The sequence below is a fragment of the Juglans regia genome, chromosome 5 (genome assembly GCF_001411555.2).
Source record: "Juglans regia cultivar Chandler chromosome 5, Walnut 2.0, whole genome shotgun sequence".
Classification (NCBI taxonomy): domain Eukaryota; kingdom Viridiplantae; phylum Streptophyta; class Magnoliopsida; order Fagales; family Juglandaceae; genus Juglans; species Juglans regia.
In genome coordinates, this window is record NC_049905.1 from 5,868,681 (window position 1) to 5,893,368 (window position 24,688).

Consider the following 24,688-nt stretch of genomic DNA (forward strand, 5'->3'; position numbering starts at 1 on the left):
ATCTCCCTTGTACTCAAATGGATTCAAGGACAAATTAGAAAAATTGAGTAAAGTGATGAGTCACAATAGAATCGGGATACCAATTATTATTAACAGACGATGCAGTGTCACTAATAAAAGATGGGGCAGAGGTAAAATGAGCTGATAGAGAGGGAGGAGGTGGGGATTGGTAGCTATGATCACATCTATAATAGCATTGAAGAGCAGTGTGACCTTGCTGGCCACACACTTGACACGAGGGACGATTTGGGGAGATATGGGAGGGGTTAAACAGACCACGACCTCTGTGACCTTCTCTACCTCGAGATGAACCCCTGCCTCTGTTACTGAAGTTTGTGGTATTTGTGGTGGTGGAATTAGCCGAGAACTTAGGGGAAGAAGTAAGTATGGTTTATTGGTGGGAAAGTCTAGTTTCATGGGTGAGAAGGTGACTATAGACTTAAGATAGGGTGAGAGGATCCACTCGGGTAGTGATTGAAGCAACAACTAAGTCAAAATCGGTGCCCAGGCCAGCCAACACATAAGTAATGAAATCAAAGGAAGTTAAGGTTTTACCAGCAGCAACAAGTGTATCTCTAATCAGTTTTGCTTTCTAATAGTAATCGGCAACAAAGTCTGAACCTTTCTTGAGTGTGGTGAGTTGATACTGGAGTTGCATGGTATGTGCTTGAGATTTGGACGCAAAGAAGTCCTCAAGAATGGTCCAAATTTCTCGTGAGGTGGAGGCATCAATGACATGGGCTATTAAATTTTCGGAGAGAGAGGAAATAAGGATGGTCCCGATGCCTTGATCTTGTTGTTTCTAGGCCAAATATTTAGAACTTGGCTTTGCGGGATCAAGCAGAGTTGGGGCAGTAATGGTGCCATCGATGAACCCATAGACGTTTTGACTATTGAGGTAAGGCATAAGTTGCGCCTTTCACAAAAGATAATTGTCATGGGTTAACTTGACAGTGATGAAATGGGAGGGAGAAGGTAGGGAGAATTTGGAGGGGTTTTGTTTTTGCAGCCATGGATGAGCTTGGACGTGAGTCCTTACGCGGCTCTTGATGCCATAATGGAAAGACAGCGAAGGAATAAAAGTGAAAGAATTTTGTTTGTATTTCCTTGATATATATATGCATTACACAGTGCCTATTTATACACAAAGGATGAGAATATTCTTTTTAACAAAATGGGACATGTATACAAGGATAAATTTATTCTAGACTATTTCATAGCTTGTGAGATATTTGGTTTATTTCTTGTGGACGCTGTGCTGGAGTCTTCATCTGTGGTGTTATTGCTGATATCTCTCTCGGCACTATTTTTGAGCAGAAGCTTGTTTGCAAGGGTCAATGGCGATTTGTTTAAGCTGGTTTTATCAATTCTTCACTGCTTCATTTGCACATATCTTTGCCGAGAAAATACTACAGATCACTCAACTAAATTACTACCAGTTCCGCTGTCGACGTTGTTAACAGTAAACTGATTAGACGCAAAGGATCCTCGAACTCTTTTTATTTTTCAATTCCTTTGCAGCTTTATTCCATCTTTTCTAGAACCTACTTTAATGGAAGAAATACATATATAGAAGCTTCAGAAGAAGAAATAATACACAATATGGTTCAGTACTCGATCACGAAAGATGCCATTTAGCATAACATAAGCCTTACAGAACTGTCAAATGAAAAAGATACAAAAGAAAACAGATCAAAGAAAGGAAGGAATTATATATCATGGGGAAGCAGCTGCATGCATGCATCCATCGATCCGCAACTTTGTTGCAAATACATGTTCGCAAGCTTGCTTTTGTCTTTCTATGTCCTTCAAAACATTAATTGCATGCAATTACTAAAGAGTAGTGATACACCTACAACACATTTTACAACACATTGTACAACAATGTGTTAAATGAGGGGCATTATTGTAAAATCATCTTATTTTTATAAGATGATTTTACAATAATGCCCCTCATTTAACACATTGTTGTATAATGTGTTGTAAAATATGTTGTAGATAAATCATTTTCCATTACTAAAAGGAGGCAAATGGGGATCCGCGCCTTGTAGCATTTGTGCATATATACCTAGGTTTCATGATTTTGTTCCACGTACACATCAATATTATTTAGATCTATGTCTTAATTATTGCAAGGACAATGAACACACAAATTAATTGACTGCTAGCTCATGCAACCGTACGTACCTTGTCTGCACAAATGCTACATACCATCAAACGTCTGTCTACAACATTAACATATTTATAAAGAAAAATATTACTTTATCTTCTCATTTGTATTGTTCCATTTGGCAAATTTTTTTTTTCTTTTACTTAGTAATTAAAGAAATAATTTTAAATATATTAGTATATATATATATTTTAAAATATTTAAATATATTAAAAAAATATGAAAAAAAAAATACTAAACAATACATCTAGCGATAAGAGTGGGACCCCACTCATTTATAAAAGAGTCGGATTACTCTAGTCTACTCATATTTATCGCTTTTGAATTTTGAATTTTTTTTATTTTTTTAATATATTTAAATATAAAAAAATATAAAAAAAATTAATATACTTAAAATTATTTTCTTAATTATTAAATAAAAAAAAATTTACCAAACGGTCAAATAGAATGGTATAAATGAGAGGATAAAATAATATTTTCTTTTATAAATAGTGGTAATTATAAGAACACTAACTGCAGCTTGTTAATGTTTAACAATAATTCTCACCTAAAGAAACTTTTCATTGGTGGTCCTCTAGTAGCTGTTACGTAGTGTTGGATCGAATGAGAACAATTAATATATAATAATTTTTAAATTTTAAAGCTAGCGTCAGTAGTACTACTGGTCCTCCACGATTAAAATTTACAACGTTGTATATAATATAGCCTATATATATATGTTTAATTTAAATTATAATATAATCTTAGATTGAAGCGAAGTGTACAGCTTACAACATCTATAAAAAATAAATATTTTATAAAAATAAATTTATAAATTGATGTAATTTTATGTGATACGTTAGATCTATTTTATAATAAAAATAATTTTATACTAGTCTTACGAACGTACTATATTGAAAACCATTGTGATTATCTGATTCTATATATATATATATATATATATATATATATATATATATATATATTGCATGCATGTATGGAGATTATTAATTAATTTCCAGCACAAATTAATTACTTGTGTATATAGGATGGCTCTATTAATATTTTCACATTTAATGGTGAATAATTATTAAATATATGGCTGCCAAAGTAGATGTTTAAAAGCTAGATTCCCCTATTGTTTAGCCAGCAGTTAGAAGAGCCAAGCTGGGAAATTATTACTTTTTAATTCTGTTTAATTAGGAAATTATTACTTTTTAATTCTGTTTAATTAGAATCTAATTGTCAAGTGTTTTAAATGTGGCATTATTTGATTAGTAATTGTAATGAATATTTCTATATACATAGAGGAAGAAGATCACAATGAATTTAAATGTTATAGAGAAAAGAAGATGAAATATTTTGAACTTTTAAAATTTCAAATTTACTAGTATTTATTTATATGGCATTTTAAATTATTTTAACTGAATAACGTGAACAACAAGAAAAAGGTAATTTTGTTCCGAAAATTATATATGTTATAAATTTGGTATAGGAAGATGTTGTATTTAGATCTGAATAGGCTTCGTTTGGTAAACTTATCTCAACTTATCATTACAATTTTTTTAAATTACAACACAAAATATAATAAACAATTCAGTTTTTTCAAATCTTAAAATAATAATAATATTAAAAAATAATATTCTAATAATATTTTATCATCTCAACTCAATTCAGTTTAACATCCAAACGCACACTAAGTTACTTATATTGTTGCTTCTATTTAGGACGTATGTCTTGATGATCTGCATGGGGATGTGGCATATTTTTTAATTGTGGATTTAAATTGGAAATTGAAAATTTAAAAGCTCCGGCCGCCCTTTACTCTTATCAGTCAGGCTATGCTAATTGTACTTAGAAAAATCTAGAAAAAAAAAAAATATTTTTTCACGTGTTAGTTATTAATATGTTAAAAATTATAAAATTTGAAATTCAAAATTTAAATTTTAAAATAAAGCCGATAAAAAGAAAATAAGTCTTGCATGTATTTTTAAGTAAAATTGTAAGTAATTATAACACTACTCAAATTATAACTATCAATTTGGGAACCATTTTCCCTGTTCTTTCTGCATCATTTTTGTTTTTCTTTGAATCCATGAGTAGAACTGCCAACTTAACAGACCAGGCTCCAAGATTCAAACAGTGACAGGGCAAGGCCAGGTTGTGTTTAAAACAACTCCATTTCATGGATGTATAGCTCATCCAGATAGATTTTAGAAATTAGAAAATGTTCATTGCTCGTGTTGGGGTGCATGCGTTCATGCTATTGTTCCAACCATTCAATCTTTTATGATATTCGATATCGCAGTCTGCAAACATGAAGAGAAATTATAGAAACGGATTGTTTATCTCATGACTTTGGAATATGTTGTCTCAAAAAACAAAACAGAAAACAAATGTGCCGTGCTCTACAAGTAACATGCGTAGAGATATTCAGTTGTGGTCGAATCCAATGCATAGAAGTCCCCACGACGACAAAAAATGTAACACTCTATCATGAACAAAGTTGCAAGACCATTCAAGAATTATGCTACTAATTCGAGATTCAGAGAACCCAAAAAGATTTGAAATGAGTGGTTTTCCCAGTCAAGCAAACTATAATCACTAACCTATGGCAAAGACTGAAAATTTCTGATTTATCTATGATCTTGGGAGGATGGAAATTCAGAGAAGGGAGAACAATAAAGTGTGTAATTAAGCAGCTACAAGGATCGTATGCATTTCATGATCTTCAGATCTTTACAAACGTAGGCTAGCCATATCAAACCAAATCTGTTCAAACGCCTTTACTATGAGATCGTGGTATTCATCCGAATTCAGTGAAAGGTAACAAGCAAGTAGGTCTTCCAAATCCTTTGATGCCCGGATGTTGTTTTCGACAATCATCTCCACCATTGAATCCCTGAAATCTGCCTCTGGATCCATTGACGATTTCTCAACTGCAAAGCTCTCTGAGATGGTCCTATTCCTTGACGACAAGCTCTTTCTGGCATGAGCCTGAATCTTCCTGCTTGCAGCAAGTCTTGGAGAATTGGTTCTAAGTCTAATACCTGGAGAAATAGCAGAAGACCTTCGAACACGAGGACTGGCTTTGTGCTCCTTTTGGGTTCTTATACCTTCCTTCTTGACTGTTTTGACAGATAGAGGACGCCGTTTTTGCATCTCCTCCAGTACTTTAGATGATGAACTTCTAAACCTAGTGACTTCAGAGGTCTTATCATCAAATTTGACTGGTTTGGTCAAAATTGGAGAAAGGCCCAACTCTGAAATCGTATGAAACTCTTCTATCTTCTTCACCTCCCCAATAAAAGATTCGTTGTTCATGTCGAGGATAATGTCAGAAGCTGAAGAACGAACTCTACAATTACAAGAGCTTGAACACGAGGGTAGCTCAGATGAATCGGGAGCAGCCAAGTTATCAGAATCTGTGTCGGATAGAAGACGAGATTCATGGATGTTAGAGACACTGGAACTATCAGTAGGGGAGACAAAGTAAGTCGGAGATTGAATTGGACTCTGCTTAGTCCAAACTGAATCAAGCTTGGCGTTACAGCTACAACCAGCAGACACTGGGGCCATGACAGCTCCAGGAGAAGATTTGTAAACTAATTTTCTACTGTTTCTTCCCTTGGATGATCTTCTTGGTGGATCAAGGAAATGGGTTTCAGAGGATTTTGGGTGAGAAAGGTGGGGTTGTTTGTGTGATTCTGTGGTAGTCATTAAGGGTTGTTTGCTTCTAACTGGATGAGAGGATCTATGCTTCCTGCCTCTTCTGCTCATGTCTCTGAGCTTATAAAACCAGGCGTTTGGCATCATATCTGACAATGAGAACCTGTGATTACCCATTAAAGATGGGAAACTCAATCTCTCAGAGCGAGGCTGGTTTGTGTTTTCCTGTATGCGAGACTCGGTTTTCCTTTGAGTTTGGTAGGAGTAAGAGTGAAGACAACAAGAATAAAGAGTTACAAAGTTCGGTTTATAAAAGTTGAGGAAAAAGAAACTTGGGGTCCACTAGAAAAGTTCAGCATGAAAGGGAGGGAGCAGGAATGCCAATTAAGATGAGTTTCCTTCACTACCATCACCACAAGCACAATTCCACAACACATCTTTTGTTCTTTATCACATATTCTGTTTTGGTTTCTGCATGGTGATCTTATGAATTTGACACCAAGATGTAGAACCTAGCAACGAACGAACAAACAAACAAACCAAACTTCTTTTTAATTGAATCCCTACTCCAATAGCAGCTTGCACTGTTGGTACTTTTTTTTAAGCATTATTGTGCGCTAAGTAAATAAGGAGAATTACAAAAAATTATCTTACAAATTGACGTAATTTGATGTAAATACATCATATTTACTTTACAATAAAAAAATAAATAAAACAAGTTGTACAATCTAATGCATTACATCAAGCCACGTCAATAATTTCTAGTCTTGATGGATTATAAATTTAGACTTACTTTCTTTATTTGTTTTATCTAAAGTGAAAATAAGTGTGATGATGATTCTAAATGTCTAAAAGAAATGGCAATGATGATTCTAGTAACATGCAAGACCCAAATGTCTATCAAGTGCTCTATGTTCCCATACACTAATGCTGCATTGCCAGTAATATTCTATGCCTTTTTCCAACTGCTTAATGTCAAGGAGGTCCACACTGGACCTGCCTGGTGCTGGACATTCAGTAATTGGTCCTAGCCACACTCCAATAAGTAGACCCGAGGTTACCAATCATGGCATCAGTGCCTACAAAAGGCTTAAACTAGAAGAACTCAAAGACTTCCCTGCATTAGAACTAGGGATGATTTGCTAGCAAGTTCTCTGCAAACTCAGGAAACTTCAAATCTAAAAGGGATGAATCTTACAGTAAATTTTTTTGCAATTTATAATTACTGACTCTGAAGAGTTTTCCCTAAAATCTTCAAGGAGAAACTTCAAAGAATGGCTGGGCCATGTTGATGGGCCTGAAATTAAAGCCCATTAAAAAAGCCCTTAGTTTGATTATGGAGGCTGGATCTATTTAAAGTCACAACTATATATTCTCCATGTGGCTTTAAATAAATCCATTTAAAGTCACGGGCAGAACTTAAAATATCCAACCCACAGAAGAAAAATATGTAGCGTTTTAAGGTGAGAAATGCTAATTCTTTATTCTAAGGTGAGGTCTGAATAGTAAGTTGAGATAAAAGTTGAATAAAATATTAAATTATTTATTATATTTTATATAAAAATTTTAAAAATTTATAATAATTAAATAAGATGAGTTGAGATAAACTCTAAATCTAAACGAGACTTAAATTGTATCGTCTCAATAACAATAGATGATATGTCATATGTTAAATGGTTTTCTTAAAAAATTGACTTACAAAATTACTTGAAATGTGTCAAGTCAATCGATGAAATTAAAAGATGATGAAATCAAGAATGGAAAGTAACATTGCTCTTATGTAATAAAGAGTTTTCATGATTTTAAAACAGTGCACCCTATGTGAAACTTCATTTATAAAATGTTTATATGGTATAATTTAATTTAGAAAAAAAAAAATTTAAATTTAAATCTTTCAAATAAAATATTATCATTTAAGTGATGTGAATGATGTTGATTTGAGAATAGAATAACTCAGCACTACCATGTATACAAGTAATTAGCATATGTCCAGGACGTGCCTCCAAATCCTACCGATCCACTGTCAAGGTAGCAGGTTCTCAACAGAAGTACACGCAACAACTTAGCTGGAATCTCTCAAAGACAGGAATTGACTTGCAATGAGGCATCCCACTCAACCTAGACGTGAAACCCACCAGCACCAGTTTGGTCTCTACCTCTACTTTAGTTATACTTATTACAAACAACCTTAACCAACATCCTCTTAACAGCAATCTCTCCCTCTGACAACAATTCCCTTTGCCAACTCTCCGTCATCCCAACAAAGCTTGCTTTGAGGCATCCCACCTCACCTCACAAAGATATCGAAGGCAACAAAAACCACCACCCTGATCCATTCCTTCGACTCTACTCCACCTTCAAGTCATTAGAGATGAAAGTGAAAGCATTAGCTGCCTTCAGATCCAAGCTTCTAAACCCATGCAAAAAATTCCTTCAAATCTTCAAAATTAGACTCAGAAAACCAGTCTTTGTAAGAGCTCTTCGAGTTCATGCTCGTCGTATCAAGGCTGAAAGAAGTCCTCTAAAAAACCGAATAACTGCAGTACTAGCATGCTACCGCTCAATTTGGAAGTCGAAACAGATGGACAGAGTAAGGGAGCTTTCAAGCATATCTAGAGGAGGAGGGCATGATGGAAAGCTCTTTCCTTCACCCATTATGCCAGCTTACACGAGGGCTACTGGGGCTGGCAAAAAGGAAGCTTCGGGTGATGAAGACGTGGAAGATGCATGCAGAAGTTTTGAGAACTACTTGGTAGAGATGATTGTTGAAGAAGGAAAAGTGAGGGACTCGATGGATGTGGAGGAGCTTCTCAATTGCTGGAAGAATCTAAAGAGCCCAGTTTTCATTGATTTGGTTTGTAGATTCCATGGAGAACTATGCAAGGACTTGTTTTCCTCTAAGGATTATGAAGCATAGTCCATAGTGATTCCGCAGTTTGACTCTCCCCCCCAAGCCTGCATATTTCCTCTCCTCTCCTCTGATAAGTTGTATTTTTGTAAATCAGTGAATATAATTAAAAATAATTAAAAAATAATATTATTTAACCCTAGCCTTTGACGACCTATTCACAAGATGGTAATCAGTAAGACACAACAAGCCATTGTTCCATGCTGAATTAGATAGTTCGCAGAGCCATACCGACAGATAAACAGACTACATCAATGAAAGAAGCCATACTTCCAAGTTGAATTGAGTTGTTCAGTAGGTTCCGACAAATTAATCACATTTGATGGCTTCAACTAGCAGATAATGGCATCATTAAGATGATATCTATTTACAGTTCAGAAAGTAACTAAGAAGATCCTTGCAGCCTAAGTTGTTGATTATGAATAAATAAACTTTGAAGTACAAACTCTGAGATTGTACGTAAAATTGCACCATATGCTACAAGATACAGTTTCAAAAACTCCAATGACAGCTTTCGACTACCTTAAGAGCGAAATACCAGCATTTTGAAATAAGAGGTCACTAGGTTCTGGAATGTTAAAAATTAGTCCAAGCACCTCCATCCAGCATTTACCATGTGATTATCTCAGATCTGAAAGATACACCCGAGACCTCATGAATGACTCTCCAATTTTAAAACCAGGCATGACCATAAGCTCAACTCTGGGAATAGCTTGTTCTTGATCAGCCACAGTAGCACCTTCCAAATCCTCAACAGATTCCATATGAACATCTGAGAATTTGCTTCCTCTGTCAACAGTAAATATTTTTGCCTGAGGATCTATTGAGGCTGCAATGCCTTGTAAAACCCAGACCCACTTTGCCATCTTTGCAAATATATGGTAGAACGGTGTCCTGGGATGCTTGCCACTCAACACAAATGCCCTGTGATCAAGATTTCCAAAGAATGACGCTTCCAGCATTGGATGAACAACCAATGGATACTTTTTTCTGCAGAATTCAGCAAAATCTGAATTTGGATATTCTGTAAGAGTGTCAATTGGATCGTCAAACCTCATAACAGCATCTATATTATAGGATTTAAATGCAATCCCAAAAAACATTATCCTCGCTATGTAGGCTTCAAATGCATACTTCTTGTGGGACCTTTTGGAATAAACAACTGCATCTTCAATTGATTTCGCTGCCAGATCTAGATCCCAACCTGAAGCTTTCATCAAGCTAATTAAAGGCTTTGCAAAATCATGGATGGACTTAGAAGAGGCTTTGAAAGCATCTTCCAGAGTTGTCATGCTCAAAACCCTTGCATTCTTCTTCTCCTTACTTATTTGCCTCATCTTCTCAACCAGTCCCACATTTGCCAACTCCAACTCCTGAAGCTCTTGTTTCAGGCGAAGAATCTCAGAGTCTTTAGCATTGACTTGGGACTTCAAGTCTTCCAACAGCCTCTCACTAGATTCAATTTCCACTAGCAAGTGACTGCTTGCAGAGGAATCAAGCTTAGCTTTGTTTGTGACTTTCTTCTCCTTGTATGCATGCTTAATCTTGCAAAGCACTTCAAGCTGAGCCACAACAAGTTCATCAGCAGCCATAATTTTTTCTGGTTTATAGGGAATATGGGCCTCCTGAAGCTGAACATAAGCCAATTTCAGCGCTGAAACTCTATCAAATAACTTCATAATCTCCCCGTCAGCACAGACATTACTTCTTCCCAAAACTTCAACTGGCTGAGGATGAACCTTCTCTCCATAACATTCTGTCTCCTCAGTTGCATCGCTGCTATCCTCACCCAATGAGGAAGTATTGTTATTTGGGTTGTGGTAATTGTGATGGTTGTGGTTTTTCTGGTTGGCATTTTCAGAGGAGATGACACCAATGGATCTCAATTTACAAACTTTTGCAAATTTGGACACAATTTCGGATATGTTTGAGGATGGTTTAGAGGGTCTTGTGGCGGCATGTTCCATTACTTAAAGATCAAATACCCTTAAGTTGATAAAGACCTAATTGGATGGGCTTTCAACTTCCAGGAGCAAATTTAAAACTAATATACTATGAAAGCGGGGTACAAAATGTTAATAGCAACACCAATTGCCCCAAGAAGAAGCGGGATTCCCGGTAATGTGCCTTAAACCCTGTAGTAGTGGCAGGGAACAGACCATATAAAACAAAAATAAATAATTACAATTGGGTTTCAGTTAGCTCCCATTAATTAAGACTAAACTACTACAGAGAATAGAGACTGGAAAACTAGTAATTGAAGGGCTTGCCTTCAGGCGTAAACTCTCCTAGATGATTACCAAATAACAGGCTGTCCATGATCAACCTTCAGCAGTCAAGAGGCTTTAGCATCAAGATTCAAAAACAGAAGCACCTAAAACCCAGAGCCTTTTTTTTTTTGGTGGGGGGCGGGTGTACAATCGAACTAATTAAAGAAGCTCACGCCTTTGTACAAACACAATGTAACAAAAGTGGACGGCATTGACGAACGATCAAAGACATTTAGCAGCAACTGGCTTTAACATCAAGGTTTAGTACAGGAACAAGAAGGCACCTTAAGTGTCTACCATGAAACAGTGAGCATGAGCTTCTTACCCGAAAGACAATGTCGGGGTTGAGCGCAAACACAAGAAATGGAGAGAAAAGACATGAGTTTCACAAACCCCAGAGAGAGAGACAGCGACTGCGAGTGAACCTCGGAGTTTCGGATCCACCACACTGCCAGCTAAACCACATACGTTATGCAGCTGTAGAGCAGAACAGAGAGCATTTAGACTAACGATAGCGACGACGTTTCAGCTTCAGCAGGTTGTAACGTGCATCCTTCAACGCCAAAGTATTGAAAGTTTGGGATTGGGATTTGGGACTTGGCTCAAAGTGTAGTCGTTTTTTAAGTGCTAAACCCAAGTTGGCATTTTGTGTTTGAAACACTTGCTCTCTCTCCCCCTCTGAGCGAAGAGAGCGACAGAGTGGAGACAGTACTTCTTGTGTTTTCTAGGTGGGGGGACTTGGGACTTCGGGACTTGGTGTGTGAAAACGTGAGGCTGAAAATATACTATTTTTCCACCATTCTGAATCTCCTCTGATCAACTTTCTTTTTTGAGAGAGAGAGAGAGAGAGATAGAGAGAGATGGGAGCTCTGAATCTGAACCCGAAGTTCGAAAACTGATTTCCGAATTATTTCTAGGTGTTATAAATAACAAATGCTCACGTAAATTACCAAAATTATAAATTGTTGAAAAAATCTCTGAATTTATCAAAATAATTTTAGCCATTTCTTGAAAAGTCATATTTATTTAAAGAAAAATGCTAGTCACCCTGCTCTTAAGTCCCGTTCTTATATCCCGCTCAACTAGGAGTGGGCAGCAGGGCCCCACCCCGCTTTTGCCCAGCCTCCGTGCGGCGGGGCGAGATGGGGGTGACCCTCGCCCCATATATACTCCACATGGATTTATATATATATATATATATATATTTATATATATAAAAAAAAAAACCAGGCATGAAACGATGGGTTTATATCAAAACTCACCCCTCGGCCCCCTCTCCCGATTCCCGAACCTTCATCTCCCTGGACCCTCGCCCGACGCTCACTTCTCCCTCGCTCTCAGTCTCTCCCTCTCTCTGAGTTCCCGCACCCGATCCCTTTCTCTGCATCGTCGTTCCCGTCATCGTCGTCGTCGCACGACTCGCACCCGGTCCCTCTATTTTCATCTCCGTCACCGAAGGTCCGAAGGTAAGAAACCCTAAATTCAAAATTTAATTTTTTTTATTTATATATTTAATGGAGATTGGATGAAGGATGGGGTTTATCCAAGATGGAGGATGAGATTTTGTGAATTGTGTGCTGTGGACTTTAGATTGTACATGTAGTTTGAACTTTGAATGATTCCCGTGAATCCCGTCCATTTGCTTTTGTTTGCATTATGTAATGTGTGTGAATCACTGAATCATGATATTATTTGTGTCTAAGTAATTCGGATTTGAACCCTAAATTAATTTAGGACTCCAATCCGAAACCCTAAATTAATTTAGGGTTTCAATTAATTAATTTAGGAGTTTCAAAGATTAAAAACCCTAAATTAATTTAGGGGTTTGCAAGAAAAAAATTGCTATGCACTAGGGGTTTAAAAAATTAATTTAGGGGCCTAGATTGTGCATGTGGTTTGAACTTTGAATGACTCTCGTGAGTCTCGTCCTTTTGTTTTTGTTTTTGTTTGCATTATGTAATGTGTGTGAATCGCTGAATCATGATATTATTTGTATCTAATTAATTCGGATTGGAACACTAAAATACCCTAAATTAATTTAGGAGTTTCAAAGATTAAAAACCCTAAATTAATTTAGGGGTTTGAAAGAAAAGAATTGCTATGCACTAGGGGTTTAAAAAATTAATTTAGGGGCTTAGATTGTGCATGTGGTTTGAACTTTGAATGACTCCCGTGAGTCCCTTCCGTTTGTTTTTGTTTTGTTTTTTTTGCATTATGTAATGTGTGTGAATCACTGAATCATGATATTATTTGTGTCTAATTAATTTTGATTGGATAAATTAATTTAGGGGTTTCAAAGATTAAAAATCCTAAATTAATTTAGGGTTTCAAAATACCCTAAATTAATTTAGGGGTTTCAAAGATTAAAAATTTTAATTTAATTTAGGGTTTCGAAATAATCTAAATCAATTTAGGGTTTCAATTAATTTAGGGGTTTCAAAGATTAAAAACCCTAAATTAATTTAGGAGTTTGAAAGAAAAAAATTGTTATGCACTAGGGGTTTAAAAAATTAATTTATGGGCTTAGATTGTGCATGTGGTTTGAACTTTGAATGACTCTCGTGAGTCTCGTCCGTTTGTTTTTGTTTTTGTTTGCATTATGTAATGTGTGTGAATCGCTGAATCATGATATTATTTGTGTCTAATTAATTCAGATTGGAACCCTAAATTAATTTAGGGCTCCAATCCGAAACCTTAAATTAATTTAGGGGTTTCAAAAATTAAAAATCTTAAATTAATTTAGGGGTTCAAAATACCCTAAATTAATTTAGGGGTTTCAAAGGCTAAAAACCCTAAATTAATTTAGGGTTTTGAAAGAAAAAAATTTCTATGCACTAGGAGTTTAAAAAATTAATTTAGGGGCTTAGATTGTGCATGTGGTTTGAACTTTGAATGACTCCCGTGAGTCCCTTCCGTTTGTTTTTGTTTTTGTTTTTTGTTTGCATTATGTAATGTGTGTGAATTACTGAATCATGATATTATTTGTGTCTAAAAAAAATAGAATGCACTAGGGTATTTCGAAATACAATATAATTAATTAAGATGAAATATATATATATATACATATGAATGTCAAGTGATATATTTTTTTATTCTATTTTTTTTTATGTTCATTATATAGTTGCTATGCTTATAGTCTTACAAGTCTAAGAAACTATATTGTTAATATACTTTACTACACATATAACCAAAGTACTCAATATTTTTTATTTTTTTTATCGTGATTTCATAGTAGTTCTGATCCATTCAATCATGATATTTTTTATTTTTTTTATCGTGTCCGAAATTAAAGATCATCAGGATGTTAATTGTTTGGCATGTTGCTATGTTTTCTATAATTTCAGATTTCTTGTTTGCTTGAGCTCACAGTTTCCTGAAGTCGAGGTTGGGAAAAGATGTAGATTCGAGTGGGGTGAGAGGTATGAGCAGACCCCCTTCCTCCGGAGTTTTGTAGAGGCTTAGTCAGAGATAGACAGATACTTAGCAGCAGAGATTCTACCATTTTCACGAGATTTCGATATATTAAGTTGGTGGAAGGTGAATGCCGTAAACTATCCCATCCTTGGAGAGACAGCCCGCACACCTTTGGCCATCTCTGTTAGCATCGTAACCTCAGAGTCGGCCTTTAGCACCGGAAGGTGTGTATTAGATTTATTTCGGAGTTCATTAGCTCCTGTCAGTGTGGAGACTTTGATTTGCACGCAGAATTGGATCAAGAGAACTCCAATTCATGTTCTAAATGTTCTTGAGTATGAGGAGGCCGACGTCGAGGAGGAGTGTGATAATCAGCCTGGATCTGGTATTTATTTTAATTTTTTATTTTAATTTATTTATTTTCATTTAATTGATATTCATTAATTTAATTTCAAATTTAATACTTATAGTGATACATGAGACGGCGTTTACGGCTACCTCTGATGCATTATGACTTTGTATTGGACCCACCATTGCCATGGTTTGCACAATTTCTCCCTTAATTATTTTTTGCATTTAAAATTTTATTTTATCTTTATAACTTTTTAATTTTAATTTGTTTTATTTTTAACTTATTAATATTTTAGGTTTTATAACTTATTAACTTTTATGATCTTGATTTTCACTTTCACAGCAATCAACTCAACTCACCACTCAGTGAACTCACCGCTACGGCTCCACCCCAAAATCAAATTGAAAAATTATGATTTTGTTAATTTACAATTAATTGTAATATTGCTACAATAGTTAATTGTACAATCTGTAATATTTATCTTTTTTTAGAGGAGTTTGTAATAGTGTAATAGTTTATTAGTTCTCTTAGTTTGTATAATTGTAAACTACTTATTTTAGCTTAGTGCCTTAGTGATGATTATTATTTAATTAGTTAATAGTTGAAACTTAATATCTACTTAATAGTTCAATCTATCATTATATATATATATATATATATATATATTCAGTTTTTAAATCTATATATTTTTTAAGTTAAATTATGGGCTCAAAGGGACCCAAAAACGGATTATGGGACCAAAGTGGCCCAAAAACCGATTCTAGGCCATTTAGGGCCCAGAAAACTGTACTGGGCCGAAGGACCAATAGGGGGATGCGGGGGTGGGGTAAGGGGAAAAATTCCTATGCGGGGGCGGGGGGCGGGGGAGGGGTGGCCTTGCCCCGTTAGGGGCGGGTATCACCCCTACGCTTGACGTGGCCTACACGTTTGCAAACAAAACAATTATTTTAAAACACACGGAAAGCAACCGAACAATATCCTCTCGTGCGATCTCTGCTTCTCCCTCGCCCATTTTCCATTCCATTTCCATTTTTGGTTTTCACAAGCATTTTCACAAACATGTCAACTGTAATCTCTTGTTTCACAAATTTCTCCATCTTTCCATTTTATTTCCCTTCCTTAGTACAATAAATAAAGATCATAACAACACTACTCCAACATAGCTCAAAAGAAAAAAAATCCAGACAAACCACAAAAAAAAAAAAAAAAACGTTCAGACATCAATTGCAGGGGAAACTAACTGAGAAAGAAAAAAAACAGACCTTGGATCCGTCGGAAAGATGGCCGTGAGGGGACCACAAACTGGTGGGGCTGGGGACGGCGAAATGGGTCTGGGGGAGGAAAAAAAAACAAAAGGAAAAAATTGTGGTCTGGAGGTCGAAGATGGAGGGAGGGAACGATGTCAATGGGTGAGATGGCTGCGCTGAACGGGGTAGATGGGCGAGGGAGAAGCAGAGATCGCGAGGGAGGATATTGTTCTGTTGCTTTCCTTGTGTTTTAAAATAATTGTTTTGTTTGCAAACGTGTAGGCCACGTCAAGCGGGATACAAGAATGGGACTTAAGAGCGGGGTGACTAGCATTTCCCTTATTTAAATCTTTTCATCCATTGTTTAACACATATCAATTGATGTCATGTAGTAGTTTTCGTATGATCACATGTCACATGTGGGAGGGATTCCCTTTCCTCAAAGTCTTACATCACCGTTATTTTATTGGCTTTAGTCATGGAATATTAATTCGGATTATTTTCATATTATTATTATTTTTTAGTTATATTTTTATGCATTGGAATCGTTATTATTTTTCAAATTCTCTCTCGGGATTAGGGCGACGCTAGGTTTTTTTCCATGGCTCTCAATATCACCTCGCTAGGTCAGACGACAGGATTGGCCTCTACGGATTAGAGTTTGGATTAGCAAAAGCCACTAACTCACATGGGACAGTCATCTGGTGCTTCGAATGGACGTATTTTTTCAGATATTGTAGTGAATATGCTGCAACATTTACCTGAGGTAGATCTTCCATTGCGAGGACCGAGATTTAGTAATGGAGAAATTTTTTTTGCTATTCTCAAAGGCAGAGATCGAGCAGGCGCCTGAACCTTTTCAGTTCTCAGTTGTTTTGAAATTTTCAATGCGCAGACCCTCCTTGGATCATGTGCGAGGTTTTATTAAGAATCATTGGAGGTTGCGTACCATGTCGATTGTGGGTCAACTTAATAGCCCAAGGGTCGTGTTGATCAGTGTTATGGCTAGAGGGAACGTGTGTCGTATAGAGTATTTCATTGGACCCCTAAATTCAATGAAGAAGAAGAGTCACTTATGGTGCATGTTTGGATTTCTTTACCTGTGTCACCTCTGAATTATTTTCATGCCTCTATATTGAAGAGTATAGGTGGGGGTTTTGGGCAGTTTCTTAAGCGTGATAATGCAACGATGTGTGTAACAAGACCGGAGGCAACGCGTATATGTGTGGAGATGGACATCTCAAAACCATTGAGACATTCGTTTTGGCTTGGCACCCCGGGATTGGAGTTGAGACATTTTCAGAAGATTATCTATGAGACAATTCCTCCTTTCTATATGTTTTGTCGTAAACAGGGTCATATGGAGCAGCAGTGTGGTAAAAGGAATCATAATGTGAATGCAGGTTCAAGGGTGGAGAAGATTGATGAGGGGAAGAAAGAGGTTCCAAAGCAGGTGTGGAAGGTGGATGATGTGAAAGATACGGCTGAGAAATCTCATGAATTGATGAAGAATCAAGAGGTGGATAAGTCTTTGCAAAGGGATATAATTTTGGCTGAGATCCAAAATCGGGAGCATAAATTAGAGACTATTAATAAGGAAGTGTTGTTTGTGGCTGAAAATGGGGATGTTATGAATCATAGTTAGTTTGATATAGTGCAGGAGAAGGGTTGTGCAAACTCCTATGTTCAGCAGGTGGTTTTGGCGAATAGAGTGGAAAGCAGTAGTGGGAAGGGATAGGAGTTTTTAGCAGAGCTGGGTGACTCATCTCATGGGTTGGGCAGTTGGTTTGATCAAACAGAGTTTGTGGCTGGTGGTGAATTTCTTGATCAACGGGGCATGGCTATGGATGAATTTTCGGAAGAAGGTATTTCACCCAAAAGTTCCCTAAAGGCTATTTATGAGACTTTAAAATTTGAGCTTTTTCACATGGCTGATAGATGGCTGAGTAAAGGTGTTGGTATAGATGCAGCAGAGTTTTCCTCTTGCAGGTCGATGTCAGATGGAAAGCCGGAAGAGGATGTAGACGAATTTGCAGCAAAATGTTTTGAGTCTGATTTGGAATTAAATATCCAGTTGAATTGTCTTTGCGGTATGAATGAGAAAAAATCTGTAGTGATCCTGAAGAGGATGACTCGGTCCCAAAAAAAAATTAAAATTATGTTAAACATACTTACATGGAATATTAGGGGGATTCTTTCGTCAAAAAGTAGACTTCGGGGCATTTTGAATAAAGATCTTCTTTCGGTTGTAGCTGTTCTTGAACATTTTCTTATTGCAAATAAATGTAAGCGGTGGGTAAGGTGGATGAACTTGCCAAATTTCTATAATAATGCGGAGGTTGGAGGTAAGATTTGGTTGTTTTGGGAGGAATGTTTGGTTTTTGATTTGGTGTCGACCTCAGATCAAGCATTAACTGGTTGGCTTTACCGGGACGACGCACGGGTTTTAGCATCATTTGTGTATGCTAGCTGTTTCCAAAGAAAACAGATTGAACTTTGGTCTTATTTGAGCAATATAGATGCAGGAAGTTGACCTTGGTTTGTTGGGGCGATTTTAACATTATTCGGAGTGATGATGAGAAAGTGAGTGGCATTTTCAGGGCATCTCTTGCTAAAGTAGAGTTTAATTCGGCTATTCAAGAATATGGTCTGATTGATTTGCCATGGGCTGGACAGCGTTTGTCATGGTGTAATGGCAGACTAGGAAGTCGTCGGGTTTGGGCGAGGCTGGACAGGGTTTTGGTGAATGTGGAGCTCATGAATTTATTTGAGGGTGGCCGTGTTGAATACCTTTCGAGGACTACATCGGATCTTTGCCCGATGCTTGTATCGTTGTTGCGTGAGAGGATATGTGGTGCTAGGCCTTTCTGTTTTCAAAGGATGTGGGGTTCACACGAGTATTTTCTACTAGTGGTGAAGGAATGTTGGAGCCAATCGGTCAAGGGTTGTCCTATGGTGCAAGTGAGTAAAAAGGTTAAGTTACTAAAAAAAGCTTTACAGAAATGGAATGTGGAGGTTTTTGGTAGAGTTGAAGTGAGGATTAAGGAGATTGAGAAGTGTTTATTGGAGCTTGAACAAGAGGTGAATGTAGATTACTTAGAGGAAAGGGAGGCTGCTCTTTTGTTATGCAAGCAAGACCATTTGCAGTGGCTTCAAAGAGAGGAAATTCTAGGGTGTCAAAAGTCGCGTATCAAGTGGCTTTCAAAAGGTGACTCTAACATGGCCACTTTGCGAGTTAAGAAGAAGAATAAGGTCGTTGATCGGATCAATATTCCTAATGGGCAAGCTTTGGAATCAGTGGATGATGTATATGCTAGAGCTGTTAATTTCTTCAGGGAGCTGTTGACCACATCTAGTGTGGATTTTGATGAGGATGCTTTAGATTTGCTCAAGCCGTTGATTTCAAAGCAAGAAAATAGCCTCCTTTGTGCGCCACCATCGCTGGAGGAAGTACGGGCGGCGTTGTGGTCCATACCACATGATAGTAGTCCGGACCCAAATGGTTATATGGCCAGTTTTTTCATGAATGCTTGGGAGATTGTGAATCATGATTTGTTGGCCATGGCGAGAGAGTTTTTTTAAGGTAAACCACTGTCGACGTTTTTTGGTGCAACGAATATTGTCATGATTCCAAGGGTAGATGTGCCAGATGGTTTTGCACAGTTTCAGCCTCTTAGTTTGTATTCGGTGGTTTATAAAATTATGGCAAAGGTAATAGTTTTCCGTTTGGCACTAATCTTGGAAAAATTTATATCTTTGGAGCAAGCGGCTTTTATCTGTGGTCGTAGCATTTTTTATAATATTGCGCTTGCTCAAGAGTTGGTACATGGGCTAAATCGGAAGTCGAGAGAGGGGATGTCATGATCAAAATTGATATGGCTAAAACTTATGATCAGGTAAATTGGAGATTTTTTATGGAGGTTTTGAGGAGATTGAGATTTTCGAATGAATGGAGAAATATTATTTATAATTCGATTTCTTCTCTGGTTTATTCGGTTATGTTAAATGGGAGTTTGAAAGGTTTTTTCCATCCTTCATGTGGTCTTCGTCAGGGAGATCTTTTGTCGTCATATCTATTTATTCTAACGGAGGAGGTTTTATCTCGGATGCTTAAAAAAATTTCAATAAGGCAGTATTAAAGCTTTCAATCCAAGAGGAGGTACTTTGATTAGCCACCTTTTATATGTAGATAATCTTCTGATTTTTTTCTAATAGTTGGAAGGAGTCCATTTGAAATCTCATGAGTATAATTTGGTCTTATGAAGGAATGTCAGGATAGCTTGTGAGTGCGCATAAATCTTCTATTTTTTTCTCTACTAATTTTCTGTATGCTAGGAAGCTTGAGGTGAAGAGGCTAATGGGTTTTGAAGAGTGAACGTGGCCTTGTACGTATTTGGGGGTGCCTTTACTAGTGGGAAGAGTTACATTACACATGTTTGATCCATTGCTGGCCAAAATACAAAAACAAACTTATAGGTTGGAAGAGTAGGCTATTATCTTTTGGGGGAAAAATAGTTCTTATAAAATATGTTTTAAATAGCATGCCAATTCATTTGTTTTCAGTGATGAATTTGTCGAAAGGGATCATCAAAGGTATCAACTTGATTTTTTCGAGTTTTCTTTGGGGTTCTAGCATGGACAGAAAGAGGAGGAAGTGGCTTTGGCAAAAATAGGTACCAAAGAAAATGTCTTTCTTGTGTTGGTGAGCTCATCGTCTTGTAATTCCTATTGATGAGGGGGTTCGACAGGTTGGTGTTCAAATGGCCTCAAAGTGTAATTGTTGTGATGTTTCTCAAATAGAGACCTTAGATCATGTTTTGTGTGATGGGGTAGGGGTGAGGAAAGTATGGGATTATTTTGAAGGAATGTTGGGGGTGCAGTTATCCCAAGTTCGATGTTGGAAAGAGATTATGAATTATTGGTGGTTGTGTGCATTTTCCTCTTCTCAAGTTGGCTGGCTTCGTGGTGTGCTTCCCATTATTATTTCCTTGGCACTTTGGTGAGCGCGATGTGCAACTCGGATGGAAGATGTGTGGTATGATTGGAGGGGCATAGTTCACTTGGTTAAAAATTTTATTGTACAAATTTTTAATACAATGAGGTCATTTAAGAAGTTGGGTTCAAGAGAAAGAGGGATTCTAAGAGAATTAAATTTTTCCATTGTGCCGGTCGTTTCTAAGCTACTGAGGTTGTTGCGTGGTCACGACCTGCTGCTGGTCTGTGTAAATTGAACATTGATGGTGGTTCCTGTGGGAATCCGGGTGTGTCAAGTGGAGGAGCTTTCATTTGGGATGAAAATAGAAATGTTGTGGCGGGTTTTGCACATTCTTATGGATAGAGTGTCATGCTTTTCTAGAGGGATGTTGTGTCATCAACTTGGCTTGAGGAATGTTTTAGTGAAATATGATTTGAATATAATGGTGGGGTGGTTTATGTCAGAGACTTGTAATTACTAGTATTTGTGGGATTTTTGGGAAGAAGCTATGGCCTCATTACTTCTCTCAACGCTCGAGTGTGTCATATTTTTAGAAAGACTAATATGGTTGCTGATTTTCTGGCTAGAGAAGGGGTTAATGGTTGGGTTATGGATTTTTTAGGAGATATTTTTGGTCCAGAGAGATTTTGTGGGCTTGTCCGCATGGAAAAATGGGGTATCCCTTATATTCGTCAATAATCTTTTTATTTGGGATAGGGCTGCTACCCACATGGTGCGGGGCAGGGGGGACCCTTCCTCACACCCAGCCCCGAACCATATGGAGGAGGGGTTTTTTCCCCCGCCCTCTACCCTGGTGCCGAGGGCGAGGAAAAAATCTCATCCGCCCCACCCCCCGCCTAAATCAACACATTGGGTTTAAAAAAATATTTTTTGGTCCAAAAAAATATATTTAAATTATAAATTTAAATTTATAAATATAAAAATAATTTAAACTCATTAGAATTATATTTTAGATTGTCTTGGCCACCCATGCCAACCTTTATATAAGAGGTCAAGATAATACAATAGTCATACTTAAGTAATGTGAGAGGTGTTGAAGAAGAAGATAGTGCACGTGTTTGAGTGAGGAGAGAAGTTGGCGTGTTATGTATGGTAGAGAGAGCAGGGATGACATCGTTTAAAGGAAGAGGAAAAGGTAAGTGGGTGAAATATGGTGGGTTTGGGCTGTTAGGAGGTTTATAGAGAAGGTGGGCTTTAAAGGGAAAAAATGCTTCATCGAAGATGACATGCCAAGATAAGAAAATTTTTTCTGTTGAAGGGTCCAAGCACTTAAAGCCTCTATGCATATTACTGTAGCCCAGAAAAATGCAAAGTTTGGATCAGAAGTCTAGTTTATGAGAATTAAAAGGATGTAGATAAGGGAAGCATGCACACCCAAAGGCCCTTAAATGAGATAAATTCGGTGGTTTACTGTAAAGTTTTTCAAAAGATGACATACCAAAGGGTGTAGTTGGTAGCCAATTAATGAGATAAGTAGAAATCAAAAAATCATCATTCCAAAAATCATGTGAGACTGAGCTATGGGAGAGAAGAGAAAAACCTGTTTTGATAAACTGACAATGTTTTCTTTCAACGAAGCTATTTTGCTCCAAGGTGTGAGGGCAAGTTACACAATGTTGAATACCAATATTTTTAAAAAAAATTGTGAAGAGAGCGATATTCACCGCCCTAATCTATTTCAACGAATTTTATTTTGCAATTGAATGTCCGTTCAACAAGTTTTTGAAAAGAACAAAAAACTTGATAGACATCTGATTTTTTTTTTTGGATTAGAAAAAGTCAAGTATACTTGCTAAAATGATCCACAAAGAAAAGAGGATTGTGCAACAACGTCTGGGCTTTCACTCGTGGACCCTAACCTTTCATGAGTTTGATCAGATCCACGTACTAAAAGATCGAGGAAGCACGTGACCTAAAGAAAAGAGGGGAAAAAAATGTTAATTTCAAGTCATTGATGCTCTTGGGATTACGACTGCAATTCCTCCAAATGAGACCAAAACCACTATTGGGTGAAGAGCATCCAAGGAGAAGCGACCAACACGTGACTTGAAACTGAAGTGGCTAGACATTGAATTTTGACGGATGGGCATGAATAAAATAGCCAACTGCCAAAATAATAGAACAATCTTATTTTTTCCTAGTTATTATTTTCCGTCCTGATTGTTGATCTGACATATTTTAAAAAATAATTATGTATCTACCGCTTAAATAGATAGTCACTCAAAATGTGTTAGGTTAATAGACCTATCTTAAAATAGTAATTTTAAATACAAGTTCTAAATAGATAAGTCTAGTATAAATCTTATGTAAAAAAATGAATTTCACTGAAAAAGAAAATATTTTTTTTACACTTTTTCATGGTATAATCTACTTTTTTGTAAAGAGATTGCAGATGTGTTATGTTAATAGATATATTTGAAAATGGTAATTTTAAGTACAAGTTTTAAATAGATAAGTCTCACACAAATCTTTTGTAAAAAATGAATTTCACTAAAAAAATGAAAAGGTTCTTTTATACTTTTTCATGGTAGAATCTATTTTTTTACAAAAAGATTGCGATAGCTTATATATTTAAGATTTATACAAATCATTGTTTATCTGAACATAACAAGATATAAGATGAATAGAGTTATCAAAATCAAATAAAAAGAGAGAGAGAGTGGAGAGAGGGGAACCCCTATTCACTAGGCATTAACACAGAGAAGTTCTACACAGCTACACAGAGAAGTTTCCCCACTATCTACTAGTATGATTCAATTCCACATAGCTATAGCATATAGACATCTTTTGCAAACCATGCTGCCACCAAGAAACATGACAATACACCATAAGCCCTGTGCCCACAGATCATCATCTGCCTTGTTTGTTACTTGCTGGTCTTGGATTATGTTAGAATTAAGTTCATCTGCTCTAATAGTGCAAGCATTTTGCACCCTTGTGATTTAGATTCTTCTTTCCTCAAAGATATCCCATTACCATGGCCTGCAAAAATTTTCCAAATTTCCAACTTTGTTACTGAACTATTTTAGATAAAATTCAACACATGTCCCATCTCTCAAAACCAGAAAAACATACAAGACTGACAGCTTTATGCAAAGTTGAATAATTGAGAGAAGAGGCCCGTCAGGGAGGACAGTAACTCACAGATGTCAGCCTCACATTTCCCATAACCTCTGTCCACCCCAAAGCTTTTGGTGGGGGCAACGGTCAATTTTGATGTCCCAAACACACAAGGTTTTAGGGAACTTAACCATATATGGGAGACAAGGGCACCCCCCTTGCTGTTGATAGAAATGGAAAGAAAAAGGCATTAGAGGCCTCCAAGATGAGAACAAGTTGTACATGAGACTTCATTTTCTCCGAATATCGGCAAATGCTGCACGCTTGCAACAATTCATTCATCCATTTGTGTTGAGCACAAAGCGCAAGAAAGTTAAACGTGCACTGTGATGGCTTTTTTAATTGTCCTGTTTTCTAAGATCTTAGCACAAGAATCCCATCTTCCAAACATGTCCCAATCCAAGATTATTATTATTGTTCAGATTTCAATGTCACACATAAATGGGGTTTTCTTTGGTCACATACAAGAAGTAGGATCCTTGTCCCACTTACACTGGTTTAGATTGTTGTATTTGCCTCCTTGTTGATAAATTTACTTTTTTTTTTCCAAAAATTATTTTTGA

The 24,688-nt window shown here is 36.8% G+C and overlaps 4 protein-coding genes across 4 annotated transcripts; 2 read left to right on the top strand and 2 right to left on the bottom strand.

The window, feature by feature from the left end:
* Positions 1-4,632: 4,632 nt before the first annotated feature.
* LOC109002399 (transcription repressor OFP4-like) lies at positions 4,633-6,066 on the bottom strand. The gene has a single exon (XM_018980123.2). It carries the CDS (start codon positions 5,993-5,995, stop codon positions 4,889-4,891), a length of 1,107 nt encoding a protein of 368 aa, XP_018835668.1. The 5' UTR covers positions 5,996-6,066; the 3' UTR covers positions 4,633-4,888.
* A 1,891-nt stretch (positions 6,067-7,957) lies between these two features.
* On the top strand, positions 7,958-8,809 carry LOC109002400 (transcription repressor OFP17-like). The gene has a single exon (XM_018980124.2). It carries the CDS (start codon positions 8,190-8,192, stop codon positions 8,733-8,735), a length of 546 nt encoding a protein of 181 aa, XP_018835669.2. The 5' UTR covers positions 7,958-8,189; the 3' UTR covers positions 8,736-8,809.
* Positions 8,810-9,346: 537 nt separating this feature from the next.
* On the bottom strand, positions 9,347-10,693 carry LOC109002426 (protein GRAVITROPIC IN THE LIGHT 1-like). Its single transcript, XM_035690021.1, has one exon. The coding sequence runs from the start codon at positions 10,691-10,693 to the stop codon at positions 9,347-9,349; it is 1,347 nt and encodes a 448-aa protein (XP_035545914.1).
* Positions 10,694-17,846: 7,153 nt separating this feature from the next.
* Positions 17,847-19,591, top strand: LOC118348412. Its single transcript, XM_035690022.1, has 2 exons — positions 17,847-18,145; positions 18,535-19,591. The coding sequence occupies exons 1-2, from the start codon at positions 17,847-17,849 to the stop codon at positions 19,589-19,591; spliced, it is 1,356 nt and encodes a 451-aa protein (XP_035545915.1).
* Positions 19,592-24,688: the final 5,097 nt, after the last annotated feature.